The sequence below is a fragment of the Lutjanus erythropterus genome, chromosome 13, assembly GCF_056507025.1.
Source record: "Lutjanus erythropterus isolate fLutEry1 chromosome 13, fLutEry1.hap2, whole genome shotgun sequence".
Taxonomy (NCBI): domain Eukaryota; kingdom Metazoa; phylum Chordata; class Actinopteri; order Lutjaniformes; family Lutjanidae; genus Lutjanus; species Lutjanus erythropterus.
This window is the reverse complement of record NC_139329.1, coordinates 22,887,757-22,904,202: the sequence shown is the minus strand read 5'-3', so window position 1 is coordinate 22,904,202 and position 16,446 is coordinate 22,887,757. Positions and strand designations below refer to the sequence as shown.

The 16,446-nt window shown below is 38.1% G+C and overlaps 2 protein-coding genes and 1 non-coding gene across 3 annotated transcripts in view; all 3 read left to right on the top strand.

The window, feature by feature from the left end:
- The window catches only part of pik3c2a (phosphatidylinositol-4-phosphate 3-kinase, catalytic subunit type 2 alpha), a 56,596-nt gene extending 49,429 nt beyond the window's left edge, over positions 1 to 7,167 (top strand). Inside the window, exons 24-33 of the mRNA XM_084734266.1 lie at positions 4 to 173; positions 1,823 to 1,979; positions 3,142 to 3,251; positions 3,729 to 3,936; positions 4,055 to 4,179; positions 4,714 to 4,831; positions 4,930 to 5,011; positions 5,806 to 5,912; positions 6,031 to 6,156; positions 6,822 to 7,167. Of these exons, the coding sequence (XP_084590392.1) occupies positions 4 to 173; positions 1,823 to 1,979; positions 3,142 to 3,251; positions 3,729 to 3,936; positions 4,055 to 4,179; positions 4,714 to 4,831; positions 4,930 to 5,011; positions 5,806 to 5,912; positions 6,031 to 6,156; positions 6,822 to 7,004 (1,386 nt within the window). The 3' untranslated portion in view covers positions 7,005 to 7,167. The remainder of the gene's footprint in view (positions 1 to 3; positions 174 to 1,822; positions 1,980 to 3,141; positions 3,252 to 3,728; positions 3,937 to 4,054; positions 4,180 to 4,713; positions 4,832 to 4,929; positions 5,012 to 5,805; positions 5,913 to 6,030; positions 6,157 to 6,821) is intronic.
- A 4,223-nt stretch (positions 7,168 to 11,390) lies between these two features.
- On the top strand, positions 11,391 to 15,499 carry rps13 (ribosomal protein S13). The gene is made up of 6 exons (XM_084733458.1): positions 11,391 to 11,498; positions 12,044 to 12,092; positions 12,189 to 12,267; positions 14,312 to 14,481; positions 14,686 to 14,786; positions 15,424 to 15,499. Exons 1-6 carry the CDS (start codon positions 11,476 to 11,478, stop codon positions 15,455 to 15,457), a joined length of 456 nt encoding a protein of 151 aa, XP_084589584.1. The 5' UTR covers positions 11,391 to 11,475; the 3' UTR covers positions 15,458 to 15,499.
- Positions 15,048 to 15,179, top strand: LOC146316548 (small nucleolar RNA SNORA19). The gene has a single exon (XR_014771818.1). It is a non-coding gene; the product is annotated as a small nucleolar RNA SNORA19 (small nucleolar RNA).
- Positions 15,500 to 16,446: the final 947 nt, after the last annotated feature.

The window sequence follows — 16,446 nt, the reverse complement described above, 5'->3', positions numbered from 1 at the left end:
TAGGCATCAGAGAACTTCATCTACTCGTGTGCAGGATGCTGTGTGGCAACCTACGTGCTGGGCATCTGTGATCGCCATAATGATAATATTATGCTGCGATCCACTGGTCACATGTTCCACATCGACTTTGGCAAGTTCCTGGGCCACGCCCAGATGTTTGGCAGCTTCAAAAGGTGAACATCAGATCTGCTATTTAGGGCATGTAAGCAAATGCTTGTCAGATAAAACATGCTTTGGTGTGCTGTCAGGGTTTAAAGGTTTATCCATAAGGGTGTGTCAAGATGCCTGTTGTTTTTATTACCAGGAAGTCCCCAGATAATCTGTCTACATTCCTGTGACAGCTGATTTCTGTGGGGAAAGTTAATACAGAATTGTAAAGGAATACATCAAGTTGATTACCTTACCCATTAGGGTGATGAGAAGATAGACACTAAAATATGGAGAAAAAATCAAATTAAAAGGGTTACAAAAGTGATCATTTGTAAACATGATTTTCAAACGTGTGCAACTATTTTTGCATAATTTTGAGGACTCACAAATGCATGTCCCAATCTAAACACAAATACCAAGCAATTTGAATAAATGTAAAATATCACAGCCTGAATAAATATTAGTGTTGTATGTACATGAACATAATCTTCACAGAGCTTTGTTACCAGAAATATTGAACCTAAAATAACTATACTTATATTGGAAAGCATACTGAGCAACAGGGATGTACAGCCATAGTGTTCTCTTGTCTGTGAACATCGGCATATGTTTTGTGCTTGAACTGGCCGTTTTCCCAGCAGAAGAAGAAGTGAAACACACAGCAGTAGCTTATTTAAACCATATGTTTATAATAAAAGGCTACTGTATAGCGTTAGATTCTATATTTGGTTTGAGTGTGTGTTCTAATCAAGGGTTGACAAGCTAGCCTGTCTATTTAGAAAAAAATATCTTTCCCACTTTGAAATTACACAGAAATTCACCAATAGCCCAGAGGGCCCAGATTTCCACCAGCACTTAAATGCCGCATGTGTTTGTGGATCTGTGTGGAGCTGAAGACATGAAAAGAGTCTCAAAAATCCAGACGCATATGTAACCCGATCTGTGCACATCAGGCAGTACATGCAAACACAGTTAATAATCTGTAAATAAATGCATAAGTAAATACATCAAGGAATGTCACAAATGCTATTAAACATTCATACACACAGGAAGCTTTTTGAAAGTAAAACTGATCAGATATGTGTTTTGTAAAGCTGTTGGATTGTGGATTGGAACATTAATTTGTGACCATTTTGAGTCTAATTTCTCTCCATAGCAAAGTTATGTTTTGCAGTTGGAATGTGTACAAAAGTGTGTCTTGTTTTGATGTCATAATTTGTTCTCATTATTAGGTGAGTTGATCAGCAGGCCAGTCTCTAAATAATTCCGTGACCCGCGATTTGTTTGTGGGTCACTGAATTTCAGGTGTAGCAGTTGCTGTACAGAAAGATAAATATGTATTTTCAAGCATGACCTGTTTCAGACTCACACACTGCACTCATTCCCAGCTGGGATCTGTCCAGGTGGGCTGCTCCACAACACTCCTCTATTTTTGGCCTCTGAACATCTCCACTGAAATATTTAGAGGCTTTATAGTATCTTGCTTAAGGGAGCCCCTGTGGTTGTTTTAGTGTTGTAGGGAAGGAAGTACATCACTTTCTTGATCCACATTTTCCCAAGGATTTAAACCAAAGCCCTTCAATACACAAACCTTTTTTTTCATTATTTCTTGGCTAACCCTCCTCAGAGCTGAGTTTAACCCTTCTCTCCTCCCCTCTGTGTTTCCCATCAGGGACCGAGCTCCGTTCGTTCTGACCTCTGACATGGCGTACGTCATCAACGGAGGCGAGCGTCCCACCAGTCGTTTCCAGCTGTTTGTAGACTTGTGTTGCCAGGCCTACAACCTCATCCGCAAGCACTCTGGGCTTTTCCTCAACCTGCTGTCACTGGTGAGACAGAACACACACACACATACATAAAACCATGCGCACACATATAGCACAGATCTATAAACACACCAGTTATTTATACTTACATACATAGCAGAAAGAAATACAACAATATAAATTTCCCAGAGCTGAAGGTGACATCTTGAGATGTTTTGTCCAACTACCAGTTCAAAACCCAGAACCCCAAAGACATTCAGCTTATAATTATGTAAAACAAAGAATAGTAGCAAATTCTCACATTGCAGAAGCTGGAACCAGGAACTTTGGGGCATTTATATGAGTGGTTGATTAACAAAATAGTTTCTCTGATTAATTTTATATCAGTCACCCACATGATTGATCAACAAAAAGATGCTGCTCTAGTTGTAGTTCATTTGTTCTAGATTCTTGTTCCTGCATCTTGGTTTCTTAGTACATTTTTGTACATTGAGCATCTTATTCTTTGTCAGTCTTTCAAGTAGTTTTGTCCTCCTTTTTAAAATGTTCTCCTTATGTAGTTCACCTGTTTTCTTTTGCACCTGCAAGAGCCAGGATTTGCAAACAAAGCAGTTGTGCCTTCGTAATAAATCAGTGCTTAATTTTTGTCCCGGAAATGTCTCTTTATAGAGTATGATATTGTATTTGGTCTCTTGATGGTTCTCAAAAGAATGTCTGCTGTTTATTGTATTTCCAAAGGGGAAAGTGTATTTGTATCACTTTTCAAACACTGAGGGAGTTCACAGCGCTTTACAAAAGGATGCATTAAAACAACGTTTAAAAGGCAGTGAGGGAAAATGAAAAGATTTTAAGTGTAACTAATTTTCACATTGACTTTTGTAACTAGCTTTATTTTTAAAATGATGCTGTAGATCAATCATACAAAATGACAAAACCAAAAGAAAAATGAAATTATAGTCACAATGGTGTATCATGCTGTTATGTGCTATTAATTAACTTAATGTACTAAACATTATTTAATATGGATGTATGCTATTCTGAAGAGTAAATTCTGATTCTATTGTTACATGTGCCGCATGCAAAGATTTTATTTTATAACGTCAGTGTATGAATGATAGCTAATAAATGACTAAATCTGCTAAACGACTAACTGAAAAAACCCAAAAAATATATTTGAACTCGTGTGTTCAACTTCTTCTTCTTGTGGTGTGTCTGTGTGTCATAGATGACGTCTTCCGGCCTGCCAGAGCTGACCGGCTCTCAGGATCTAAAGTACGTGTTTGATGCTCTGCAGCCTCACAACACAGACGCCGAGGCAACGATCTTCTTCACCAGGTAAATACATTAACTTCTGTTCTCCCACACTAATCTGTCTCCACTCCTGTTTCAGTAAAGAACATAAAATGGCAGTTTTGACAACTCTTGGAAACTTCACAAAAAAGGGGGGGAATGAAGCACTCTTCTGAATCTTTTTTCTTCTCTTCTGAAGTATTCCCATGTATTCCCACAGCTGTTATTTTGGTCAGATCGGTTATTTTGAGTTCAAGGATATTTCTTTCTTCTTTGCTGCTACAAACTCTAAATCCACCAGGTGGCAATATAATCATAGGAAGGAAAAGAAAAGCTGCTGTGTCACATTCCAGCAACAAAAGATCCTGACACACTAGAAATAGTATCAGGTGGACCTTGTTTTTGTAAGACTTGTCAGGTTAGATTTTAACTAAGTTTGTTGATTTGAGAAAACTGTCTTATCTAACAGCTGTATTTGAATTTAAATCTCTCTGATTTCTCTCATATTTTTTCTTCCTCCAGGCTCATAGAGTCCAGTCTGGGCAGCGTGGCCACCAAGTTCAACTTCTTCATCCACAATCTCGCCCAGCTACGGTTCTCTGGTTTGCCAGCCAACGACGAGCCCATCCTGTCCTTCTCCCCCAAGACTTACACTCTGAAACAGGAGGGCCGCATCCTCCATGCCTCCATCTTCTCCTTCCAGAAGAGATACAACCCCGACAAGCACTATGTGAGTTTCACTGTCATTTTTGTCTTAAAACTACTTACTTATTCATCTCTGGATATAAACTATAAAAGTACTGACACCTGACTGTGTGTCTGTCTCCCTCCCTGTCCTCTCTGTGCAGACGTATGTGGTGAGGATCCTGAGGGAAGGTCAGAATGAGCCCCAGTTTGTTTTCCGCACTTTTGATGAATTTCAGGAGCTCCACAACAAACTCACCATCCTCTTCCCCCTCTGGAAGCTGCCGAGGTAAGACATCACCCTCACTGTGAAACTCAGCCTCTTAATTACTGATCGGAATTACTTAAAAGTGTTGTTAACATATAATGTTGCGAATAGTCAGTTCATGCTGATGCTGATGTACGTTTGCTACATCAAATAAATAAACAAAAAGAGCTCACAAATATGAAAAAGCAAACATTCTTACCCCTGTTTTCTTTATTAAACAGAAAAATACAACTGTACACCTCCTGAATTCAGCTTTCTTTCAACTAAGACAAGCTTAATTGCTTTGTTAAGTCTGTAACACACACGTCATTCAAACACAACAGATTCAAAGTAAAGTTAATACTCATCTAAACTGTCTTGGTTAGTCTTGTCATTCTACCAACAATCACCAGCTCTGGTTTGGTCAAAATAAATCCTTAATTCACCAAGTTAGGTGTGAAAATATTCTGACTTGACGCTGTTTCCTCTCACTTGTTTTTTCATCTCGGTGAGTGTGCACTCTGTCACTGAATGGGAGTTTGTCATAATTCACCTGGTCTCTTTCCTCATCTCTAGTTTCCCTAACAAGATGGTGCTTGGGCGCACCCACATCAAAGAAGTGGCGGCCAAGAGGAAGCTGGAGCTCAATAACTATGTCCACAACCTGATGAGGAGCTCCACTGAAGTCACGCAGGTACACACACACACACACTCAGTAATCCGTAAACTTTGTGGGACAATGTCTGTATTCTGTACCAGTCAATGAAGTAATCTCTGTTCTGTGTTTGTTAGTGTGATCTGGTCTACACCTTCTTTCATCCAATCGCACGGGATGACAAGACAGAAGGTTTAGATGCCACACCCAAAGCACCAGGTAAGTAACTACATTTTTAATTCACATTCTTTAAGTGTTTGTCATTCTCACTGTGACACATATAATGTGAACAACAAAAGGAGATTGTTGCTGAACAGCTGTAATGTTGATAGTCACTTAACCACTTTAGGCGTCGTTCAGACTGCCAGATCAAGTCTATTTTTCAGTATATCCAGATTGTAACCAGATTGATTTTACAAACTCTGGACAGAAAATAAAATACATGAAATGTGATTTTTGCAAATCAAATGCAAGCCACATTTAGAAGTGGTCTGAAAGGCAATGCGTCTAAAGGTGTGTCTTAGTTCAGATTTCAGTTTTACATTTGCATCACGTGCAACGTGACACACATTGACAAGGTTAAATCCAGAATGAGAGCAGAAACCATGCTACTATTAGCAGAGCAGCATAGAGAACCACACAGAACAACAGTCTGTGGACAGACACTGGAAAGAAATGCCTGCTGGCACTTTGAGGAGGCTTCTGTATAGGCAAAGATGGAATTTCTCAAGCTTCTGTGCTGGAAAACAGCATCACCAGCGTGAATATTTACCGAAGCCTTCATTGTTACCACAGCAACCCATGCAAAGGGGCTGGTGATGTTCAGAGTCATACAAATGCAGTCTGATCACTCGGGTTTAAAGTTCTCAGACACCATGCCACAAGTTCAGGCTTAGAGAAGTTTTAAATGTATGTGATACTTAATCGAATATATTAAACATATTTTCACCAGGACAATAATTTTTCTTGCTTTAATCCCTGGATGTGTGATTTCTGGTATGTGATTGTTGCAGAGCCTCCTTTGAGTCCCACTTCTGGTCGGGTTGAAGGAGAAGTGAAACTCTCCATCTCCTACAGGAACAGCACTCTGTTCATCATGGTCATGCACATCAGAGATCTGGTAAACACAGCAATGATTTAATACATATCCAGAGATGCAGCTTTGACAGTTATGCAGTTTCATTCTTATTTTGTTTATCTGTCGTCATAAGAATAATCCATCTGCTCCTTCACTGCAGGTTTCTGAAGATGGAACAGATCCCAACCCGTATGTGAAAACCTACCTGCTGCCAGATCCACACAAGACTTCCAAACGCAAGACAAAGACCTCGAGGAAAACCAGGAACCCTACTTTCAATGAGATGGTTAGGAAATCAATGGTTTTGGTTTTATTAATGTTAAAATAAACCAGGGAGGTTTTCTTTTGATCAGTACATTCTGTTAAACCAAATACAAAGTTTCTGCATTTTGTTTAGAAGTCTAAAATCCAATTATCTGAATTTTAAGCCTGAAAATGTTAAATTACATCAGCAAGGTCATAAAATTGATTGGAATATGAATTTTATTTTATTTGTATTAAATCGCATGATGTTACAACTTCAGTCTTGGTTTTAAATGTGTTTTGTATTGATCACACTGTAACAATGACAAAACAAAACCTACATGGAACCAAAAACGACTAATGCAAATGGTGCAAGTGCAGCAAGAAGACATTTAGTGTTGCACCTTGTGCAAGAAAACACTCAAACAACTTTTTGTATAAAGAATTAGAGTCGCATACTGAATGAGAAAAACATTTAACCACCAGCTGTGTTCACATTCGGAGCATCACCAGAATTCAGCCCCAAGTAATTCTGGGACTCAGATTTTTCTTCATATCCTTTGTACTGTTTTGTCAGTATGAATATGGTCTTCAGTTGTTTTCATTATGGTCTCTAAAAGGTTTTTTAAAAGTCTTAAATGTAACTTGTTAAAACCTGCAGATACCCTGCAAACAAGAACTTCACATTTTCCTCCTCTTCTTCCACAGTTGGTGTACAGCGGCTACAGCAAGGAGACCTTAGGCCTGCGGGAGCTTCAACTGAGCGTGCTCAGTGCCGAGTCGCTGCGTGAAAACTACTTCCTGGGCGGCATCACGCTCAGACTCAAAGACTTTGACCTCAGCAAGGAGACGGTCAAGTGGTACAAACTTACGGCCGTCCCCTATTTCTAGCCCCCACCTGCCTCTCCCGACGCCGGGAACGCCGCCGCCTCTCCAGACTAAAGCTGCATTCACATCATATGGGAAAGGCGACACATCCGGCCTTACTTGAAAATACTGAACACCTCTGTTTTCAGCTCAAAAAAATACTACTTCAGAACATGGGGGTCTGGAGATGGACTTCAAATCTCACAAACCAAATGGACCTTTTCTTTCACATGTTGTAATTATTATTCTTAAGATATCATGGCAGGATACAACTGTAAAAACATGTATCACTAAGTACATAACTGCCTGATTCCACAGAATTTCATCATGGTGTCCTTACAGCTTCAATCACAGTTGAACACCTCCAACTCTTTGCTTATAATACTGATCATGTTGCTCCTGTGGTTGTTCCCATATGACATGAATGCAGACTTAAAAACTCCTTCGACGCACCCTCAAAGGGCAACCGAACAGGCCAATTCAGACACCCTCAAAGAGGAGCCTGCTCTCCATTCTTCGCTATTTTTCTTTAACTAATCAAGATTGTTTCTGTGACAAACAATCTCTACTTATTTTGTCTCTTTTTTCCTAAACTATAACGAAGAGCTGTAATGTTTTGTACATTTTGATATTAGAGGACCAAAACGGCTTACTTTCAGAAGAGTATATATAGATTGACACATTTATTTTTTAAGGAATAGAAAGGGGGCTCATTTTTACATTTTCCTTGTTTATTTTCTACATAGACAAATAAGAGGCATCAGGGTTTCCTGCTTTGCAGCAGACACTTCTGGGTAGAGTAGTCCAGCACACCAGATTCCAGGAAATCAACAGTGACCTTACGATTCCCCAAGAACGTGCCAAAAGCAGTGAGAAGAATGGCAAATCAAACCACTCTCCTGAGATGGGAGCTGAACAGGGTGCCTTTGTTTGTGCTCACAATCTCTGTAATGCTCAACTTGGCCTTATTGCTATATATATTTTATTAACAATCTGATATGTCCTTATTAAAGATAAATCTATATTCTGTAAAGCTATATCAATAGTCCTTCCAGAGCAGGTTTTGGTGCTGCACTGGCACCATAAAGGTTTTTTTTTTTTTATAACAGTGGACTGCCACTAAATGCACACTACCAGGTCTTTCTTGATTACTTGACTATTTTCACACAGCACACCTTAAAGGGGAACTTGTATCATAAGCTTTGGAGCACGTTCTTGTCTGTGCTCCGGATGAAGAGATAGCGGTTGCCCACTAATGCTGATCATAAAGTCAGTTCAGGGTTTCCTTCATGTGTTTTAAAACCACATTTCACAGTTTTCAAATGCTGGAGTCTGGACAGGAGGCTGTTTCAGCTCAGGCAGCAATACCACACTCACTCCCAGTGCCTAATAGTGGTGTAATGACGCCGTGATGATTAAAGGGATTGCAGATTATTTGAAGTGGGATTGTATGAGCTATTTATTGATTGTTGGTGTAGTACATACAGTGGACGGTGCTCGGCATGCCCCTAGTTAGGAGAAGCAGAGAGGAGTACCAGCACAGAAGCAAAGTAATGTACTGCTTTGGACAGGGTCAGCAACAAAATGTATTTTAGCAACCTAAAAAATTATCCACCTATCAGAGAGCCTTTTCTGATAAGACAAATTTTGCTCTCTCCAAACTAACCAAACTCCAAAATCAGTCATTTTACCTCGCACAGCCTGGGAGTTGCTGCCTCAATCTGTTAAGTTTGTTTAATGATTGGTAGACCAGCAACTCTGGGTTTTGCACAGTAAAATAACTGATTTTGCCTTTAGAGTTTGGTTTGTATGGAGAGAGCGATCTTTGGCATATATAACTGCCATATTTCACCAGAAAATGCTTTCTGATGTCAAGTTAAAGTGGAGAAAACATTTGAGATATAGTTTACACTTAAACTGATATAATTCTTTTTTTAGATGGACCTTTTTTAAGTGGCTAAAGTAAGTTTTGTTGCTGACCCTGTCCACATCAACACATTTCTTACATTCCATGCTGGTGCTCCTCTCTGCTTCTAATCTTTGCAATCTGCTGGAGGTAATACACCGACTATTGTTAAGTACCTATTAAAACCCAACGTCAAATACTCCAAACTATCCCTTTAACTGGGTAAAAAGTTACTAATAACTTAAACTGCCAGTGAAGTCCAGACCCAGACAGATTTTATGATAAAGTGAGAAAACATTCTTCATGCTGAGGGAATGTCAGGCAAACTGAACCACAGATCAGCACCGAAAGGGCAACTTCTTCTTAAAACATCTTCACAAAAAGGGAACAAGATCCTGAGCAAGAGATTAGCTGCTTTCCTCTCCACTCGCTAACTATAAATTGTTGTTAATGTTTAATAAAGAAATTAAGATGAATTTATCTGAAAAGTTTTTTTAAGAGAAGATCTACAAGACATTGTGATCTAAGAGCAACACTCACACTATGAATATTAGTGACTTGATCCACTCTTTTAGTGACTGTACAAAGAAAGCAAGCAGAGTTTGTATTAACATGGCCAGTTATTTATTCTTAATTGGTGACCTGTAACCCGAATGGATCAGTGTGTACTGTAATCCCTCTTTCCTTAAGCATATTAAATGTTTTTGGAACAAATACGCTGTGATGCTTTGTTGTTTGTTATATATAATATGTTGGGTGCGGATGCAATGCATGAATTACAGACACATACTGGCCATCTTACGTTGTACTATTTTAATCTATTTTGATGTGTCACATAAGGGTTGTATTCAGTCAAACTAAGTGCATGGTAAAACTACAGCTGGCTGATGATTACCTCCACTAATGCAGGTGTAAGTTTGGCTTGTTCGAGGCTACACTGGTTTTATTTTACACAGATTTCTTCATCTCAAAGGCACTGCGGTCACAAGCCAAGGTCTTCATTTTAGTGTATACTAAAATTGTGATTTCAGGGTTAGTTTTAAACCCTGGGACAACATCTGGACAGCCACTTGTTATATCAAACCCTAATGATAAAATCAATTCACGCTTTTATCTAATCCAACTTCACTTTTTTTAAATCGTGCATACACATTTGGAGCAATTTAGGGTTCAGCCTGTCTTTCATTAGGACATTTCAATATGTGGACAGGTGGAGCTGGAAATCAAACCACCAACCACTCTCTACCACCTGAACTTTTGTAAGTAAATATGGTATCTGGAACTGACTCAGCTGGAGAAAATGCCTCAAATATATTTTTCTCTAGAGCTACAGATACCTACTCCTACAGTCTTCTACATTGGACAGATTCATCATTTGTTGGGTAATAATCTCATTAAATTAAAATAGTCAGGGGATTCGCATACAGAAATGCAGTATAGTTGATTGGGGCTCTAAGAATGCATTTGGTTCCAAGGGCCCCTTTTAAAAAAACATAAAATTTAAGATAATACTATGCCTGCACAATATTATCTTAAATATATATTATCTTAAATACAATACTGCACAGTACTGCAACATTGTAAGATGTTGCAGTACTGTGCAGTATTGTTCCCTTTAAGGTGTGCTGTTTTCAGCAAAAGCAATAAAATATTTGTAGGTAATAGAAGTGTTTGTCACTGTAGCATCAGATAATTACAAAGTTTTAAGTAAATTCATATTCATTCAATAATCTGAGATATATACAGTTCATTACAGACTGAGAACGAATAATCAGTGATTACTGGTAACTATAGACCTTTTACAGGAGCCATATTGATATGAAATAGTGGGGTAAATGCAAGTGTCACCAATGATACTAATAAATGTAGCCGAGCCTTTTTCAGTGAGCCAACATTAACAATAGAAGCATTCCAACTCTGTTTGACATGAATGGAGTAGAATGAATGGAACATAATTAGTGTCATTGGTAGCATCTGTTTTTATCCTACTATGTCATGTCAAAATGCTGTGTAAAAGGTCTACTTAGTGAAATCTAACCAGAATAAAAGCAAAATTAATCTACTTTAATATTTGTAACAAAAGATTCACAGATTTTCTGATACATCAGTGCAACTGACATGACATGCATCACAAAATGCTTCCATCACATTCATCATTTATGTCTTTTCTCAGTTTCATAAAAACGATGCAAGGAAAACTTGCTAAAATTTATTTGTTTTATTTATTTTACATAACACACAACAAAAAACACAACGCTGCCCATACCAGGGATACATATACAAAGCTCCAAGAAAGGAAAAATAGAAGAACATTTTAGAAAAAGTCCAAATAATGTCATCCGTCCATTAGAAATGTATCAGATATATAATTAGTTTTGTCTTATTGTTCTCAATATATCTTTGCATTATGTCACATTGATGCAGTTCTTGATAATAACCAGAAAGTACAAAATATTTATAAAAATTACAACATCTTGAATACGTGAGGCGACGTCCGTATGCCGTGCCTACGTCATTACATCACTTCCGACGCAGGCGCAAAATACCATTTTCTGTCGCGTGTGCGGCCTCTCTTCCTCTACCGCCATCATGGGTCGCATGCACGCTCCCGGGTGAGCTCTCTTTTTATTATTTTGAGTTAAAATTTCTGCCATCTGATCGATTTAGACGGCATGATATGGCGTGTAAACATGTTATGGATGGCTGAAGACCAAATTGAGCTCTTCATTTCAACACAGAAGCGAGAAAATAACTTAAATATAGTCAACCGCAAGCCGACATCCATCTTCAGCTAGCTACCGTTAGCATTAGCTCACCACGATTTAGCTGCTTGACTTTAGCTTCACAGTTAGACAGGTACATGTTACACATTCACATTCCAAATGCAAGATTTGACCGTGGTGTTGATGAAGTAATTCAACAACTAATGACCCACCAAAGTCACTTAGAACTTGAATTTTACAGTAGGTAGCGCTAGCACGAGCATGATGCTAGCGGTAGCCGGGCCATCAGCCTATCATTAAATTCAAAGGATTCCAGATGCTAAACATAAGTTTCCTTCTTTCATTCTCTAAAAACATGTCTGAAATATTTACTTTCACGTTTCCACGTCTCATTGCCAATGTGTCTTAACTTGTCGCATGCCTTTCTCTTACAGAAAGGGCTTGTCCCAGTCAGCTCTGCCTTACAGGCGCAGTGTTCCCACTGTGAGTATTACAGAAATCTGTTTAAGTCTCGTTTAGTGAAATCAAATGTTTCATTGCCGATGTGATCAGTTGGTAATCATTTAATATTAATTGCAGTGGCTGAAGCTCACATCTGATGATGTCAAAGAGCAGATCTTCAAGCTGGCCAAAAAGGGTCTGACCCCCTCTCAGATCGGTAAGTTTTTCTGAGACAATCTAGGTCTATAAATGTACTTTTGTGTGTTTGTTTATGCAGGCTATTAAACATGACCTCACAAAGTTAATATTTATTTCTGACTGACTGAACAGGCTGCAGTAATCGGCGCTTGAATAGTACATGTGGCTGTGTTAAGTCGGATTGTGTAGCATTGGCTGAATATGTGGATGATTGCTGAAATAGCATGTTTGCTATCTCTTAGTCCATTTTCATCTGAACACAACTGTTAAATTGACAGCAGAATCTAGTTTAGGTGGAAAATATAGGTTGATGGTGAGAAATTCGTGTTCATTCTGATGACATATCTGATCATTATAGACAAAGTCTAACTTGACTGATAATGTCAAAGCATATTTGATTTCTTGGACAAAGTACTCTCTAAAAGCCAGCATATGACTGTAAGTCATAGTAGCTTTGGTCAGAGCAATGGACTACAAAATAGGTGATCTTTGTTCACTATATTTTAGCTTTTCTTGACTTTGTGTGAATGACTACAGGATATATGAACTCTTAAAATACAAAAAAGGTCAAAACATTATTTTATCGTATCTGCTGTGAGAAGCAAGTAATCATTGGCAGAAAATTATTTTGCAATAAATTCTCATAGGGCACTTTTAAAGCTTTGAGCAGTTTTGTAAAAAAAAAGACTTTTAAAAAAACTGTACTGTTGCTAATGAGCAGGGAAAATAGTGGACATTGCCCCTCAGGTGTTGTAGATCACTTGTCATCACTGTCAGTTTTTCTAGTTATACAAATAAACAACTTCTGCATCTTGCTCCTGTTCGCTATTTTAAAATTTCAACTATGTCTGTTAGAAACTGGACAATTTTCCAAATAGGGAAATTTGTATGGCAGGATTTTACTGATTTAAGAGCCAGATTCAATAACATGTTAACATTTATATAGGTATGTAGCTTGCATGCTGTTGCATTAATTTTGTACTGGGATTTTAATTTTGTACATTGTCGTGTCAAACAAAACTTTATGCTTCCCTCCAAATGTTAGCATTAGCACTAAAGCACAGGTCAAAACAAAGGGTATTTCAAACAACAGGCTGTCTGGTCAGCAATCTGCCCACACAACTGGTATCTTGCATGAATGTGAATTTGTGGGCCTAACACTTTTGTCTAGTAATTGTATACTTTCACTGAGGCTCATTAAGGCACATTTTTCAACTTTTTAGTGTAATTGTATAGTAAACTCTAAGGCTGCACTATATGGCTAAAAAGTCATGCTGTGATTATTTGACTGAAATAGCTAAACAAGTAGTGGGAATGATTGTTTTTGTGGTCCAATTTTCAGTTTGACTGAAAAAAACTAAGTCGGGATGGTGTGACACTTGTTGGATTGTTGGTCTGTACCAAATTTGTTTTCATCTGGGTAACAAGATTTCTAGACCAGGGCATCTGTGCAGCTTTACAGTACATCAGTGTAATGCTTCTCACGCCTTTTTCAAAAACTGATTTGGTTCTGCGATTTGGATATTATATCTGATCTGTTGTGATTTAAATAATTTTACATTTAATTGTGCAGCCCTACTTAATTTGCATTTCAGCCTGTTAACAGCACAGCGAGAGGTTTGAATTGAATTGAGGTCATCAGAGAAAAGGTCTTTTGATAGATGGGAGTTGATTATCTGTTTTTTAAGAACTTGTCAACTTTTGAGTGGAAATGTGATACTAATCTTGCTGAAGGCTTTTTGTGTCTGTATTTTGTTTTGAAGTTTAAGCTTGACACCAGCTTAGTATCATTGACATAAGTTGTTACGTTTGCAAACCTGGTTTATTAACCACACTCACTACAGTTTGGAGTGGTTTCCCTTTAGCTTTTGAAACATTATGCTTCTGTTAGACTGGTTTCAATTGAGGAAGTGGATGATGCTTCAGATTTAGCTGTTGATGCTTGCATTTATTAAATTAAAATTTATTTATTAATAACAAAGCTGACATGGCAAATGCATAAAGCACCCTGTGGGCAACATACACTGTTCAGGTTTCAATCCCTATTTGTGTCTATTTCCTAGGTGTGATTCTGAGGGACTCCCATGGTGTGGCCCAAGTACGTTTCGTCACTGGCAACAAGATCCTGAGGATCCTCAAGTCCAAGGGTCTGGCCCCTGACCTGCCCGAGGATCTCTACCACCTCATCAAGAAGGCTGTGGCAGTCAGGAAGCATCTGGAGAGAAACAGAAAGGTACAGTAAGACAAGTTGTTTGCAAGTGCCAGCAAATGTTTGCACATAAATACACTTTTTTTTAGTTTAAGTTTGGTATATTTTTAAAGTTGTATTAAATTCAGAATGCTCAAGGAAGAAGATGCAAAAGAAGTCTTAATGATGAATGTGGCCTTGCAGTGTTTGGAGTTAACAATATCTGTAACATTGCTACTGTACTTGCAGGACAAGGACGCCAAGTTCCGCCTGATTCTCATCGAGAGCAGAATCCACAGGCTGGCCCGTTACTACAAGACCAAGAGAGTACTGGCCCCCAACTGGAAGTAGTACGTATTAGTTCTGCTTTGGGAAGTTTTCTTTGTTGTATTTAGGTTGGAAACAACAGCAGCCACAAATCAAATGTTGGTCTGTTGTGTATCTGGCTGGGTGGTTTACCGACTGCCAGGTTCTTTTTGCAGACAGTACGATCAGTTTGATGCTCTTTGCTATTTCAAATTATATTTTCAGATAAAATATAATTTTGTGAGCAATTTAACTGTCATTTGCATTTTTTGTTATGAAAAATGGTGACAAGGATGCATGGAAAGATGCACAATTCATTGTCCTGCTCTTCCCATCATTGAGAGTAGTGATATTTCTGTTGTGCTAGAAAAAAAGCTGGAGGTAAATTAGCAGAGTGGCTACTTGGTGTCACCTCTGCCAGTCCCCTTCACACAATGAAATCATACATTTTATCGGTTTCCTTACTTTCATTTACATTTAAAGATTCTGGAGTTCAGTCTAAAGGGTCAGTTATACTTGGGACCAAATACATATGGATATTTACATTGATTGTAATAGCAGGCACCATTTTTCTTGTCAGTATAAACAAGTCCTGCATGTTTTCCTTTAGTAGCTCTGTATACTGTGATGGTATTTTTGAGAAGTGCTCCCTCTAATGGTTTGTTTTCCTTTTGTTTACAGCGAGTCCTCTACAGCTTCTGCTCTGGTGGCATAAACTCTACACTTTTGGATTAATAAAACAGTTGAAATTGGAAAATTATCTTTTGTCTTTATTGTTAGATGCATATAATATAACAGTCAGTGTTGTAGTTGCATTTTTATGGTATGATCAAAACGCACATGTCCTGTTCAAGATAATACAGTTCACAACACAACAACTGAATGAGTGGCAGAAATATCAAACATAATTCCCAAACACTTTTTTGCCCTCTATTTTGAGACCAAGCTTTATATTTTCATATTTTAGAATTGTAACATTTTGGTCATAACTTATTCAATGCTGAAAAGCATCCTAGAGCTCCTGGTAAACCAGAGAAGAAAGTTGTGTGGTTTTGGTGTTTGAATTACAGAAATCGAACCAAATACTGACAAGGTTATAAATACAAAGTTGAATGAATATGATTTATGTTGGGAATAACAAGAATTTGCCAGTGGTATCATGTTGACCTTTATTTCACAAAAAAACAACCCAATTATTGTAAATTATTGATAGTAATTGTCAGGGAGGGGAGTAATCTCTTTTTAAAGCTCGTCTTGCATGGCTTTGTTAGATACTGATTGATAATGTACACTGAGCAGGTCACCATTATGAAATAAAGCCATAAAATAATTTTAAACCTGATACTTTGTATGACAAAAGTGTTCCAGTTGTTTTAATATTTTTTAACAACAATATCGCCCTGCTCACTTAACATCATCACTTAGAATTTTTTTCACTTTGCTTTATTGAGCCTCCCCTGAACATGTTTGCAGCCCACTTGCGGTGGCCCGCCTTCCGTTTGAAAACGTCTGCTACATGGGAATGTACACTTTTATGTGGGAAAGTGAAATGAAAACTGCTCCCTTGAGGGAAATTTTACTAATTATGCTGATGGTGACTTTATGAACTTCCTACCGCCTCTAAATGTCACCATAATTTCTGTTTAAGATAGTATTTTCATGAAGTGAATGTGAGAGGGTATTCCTGGCAGTTGAGGAAAATTA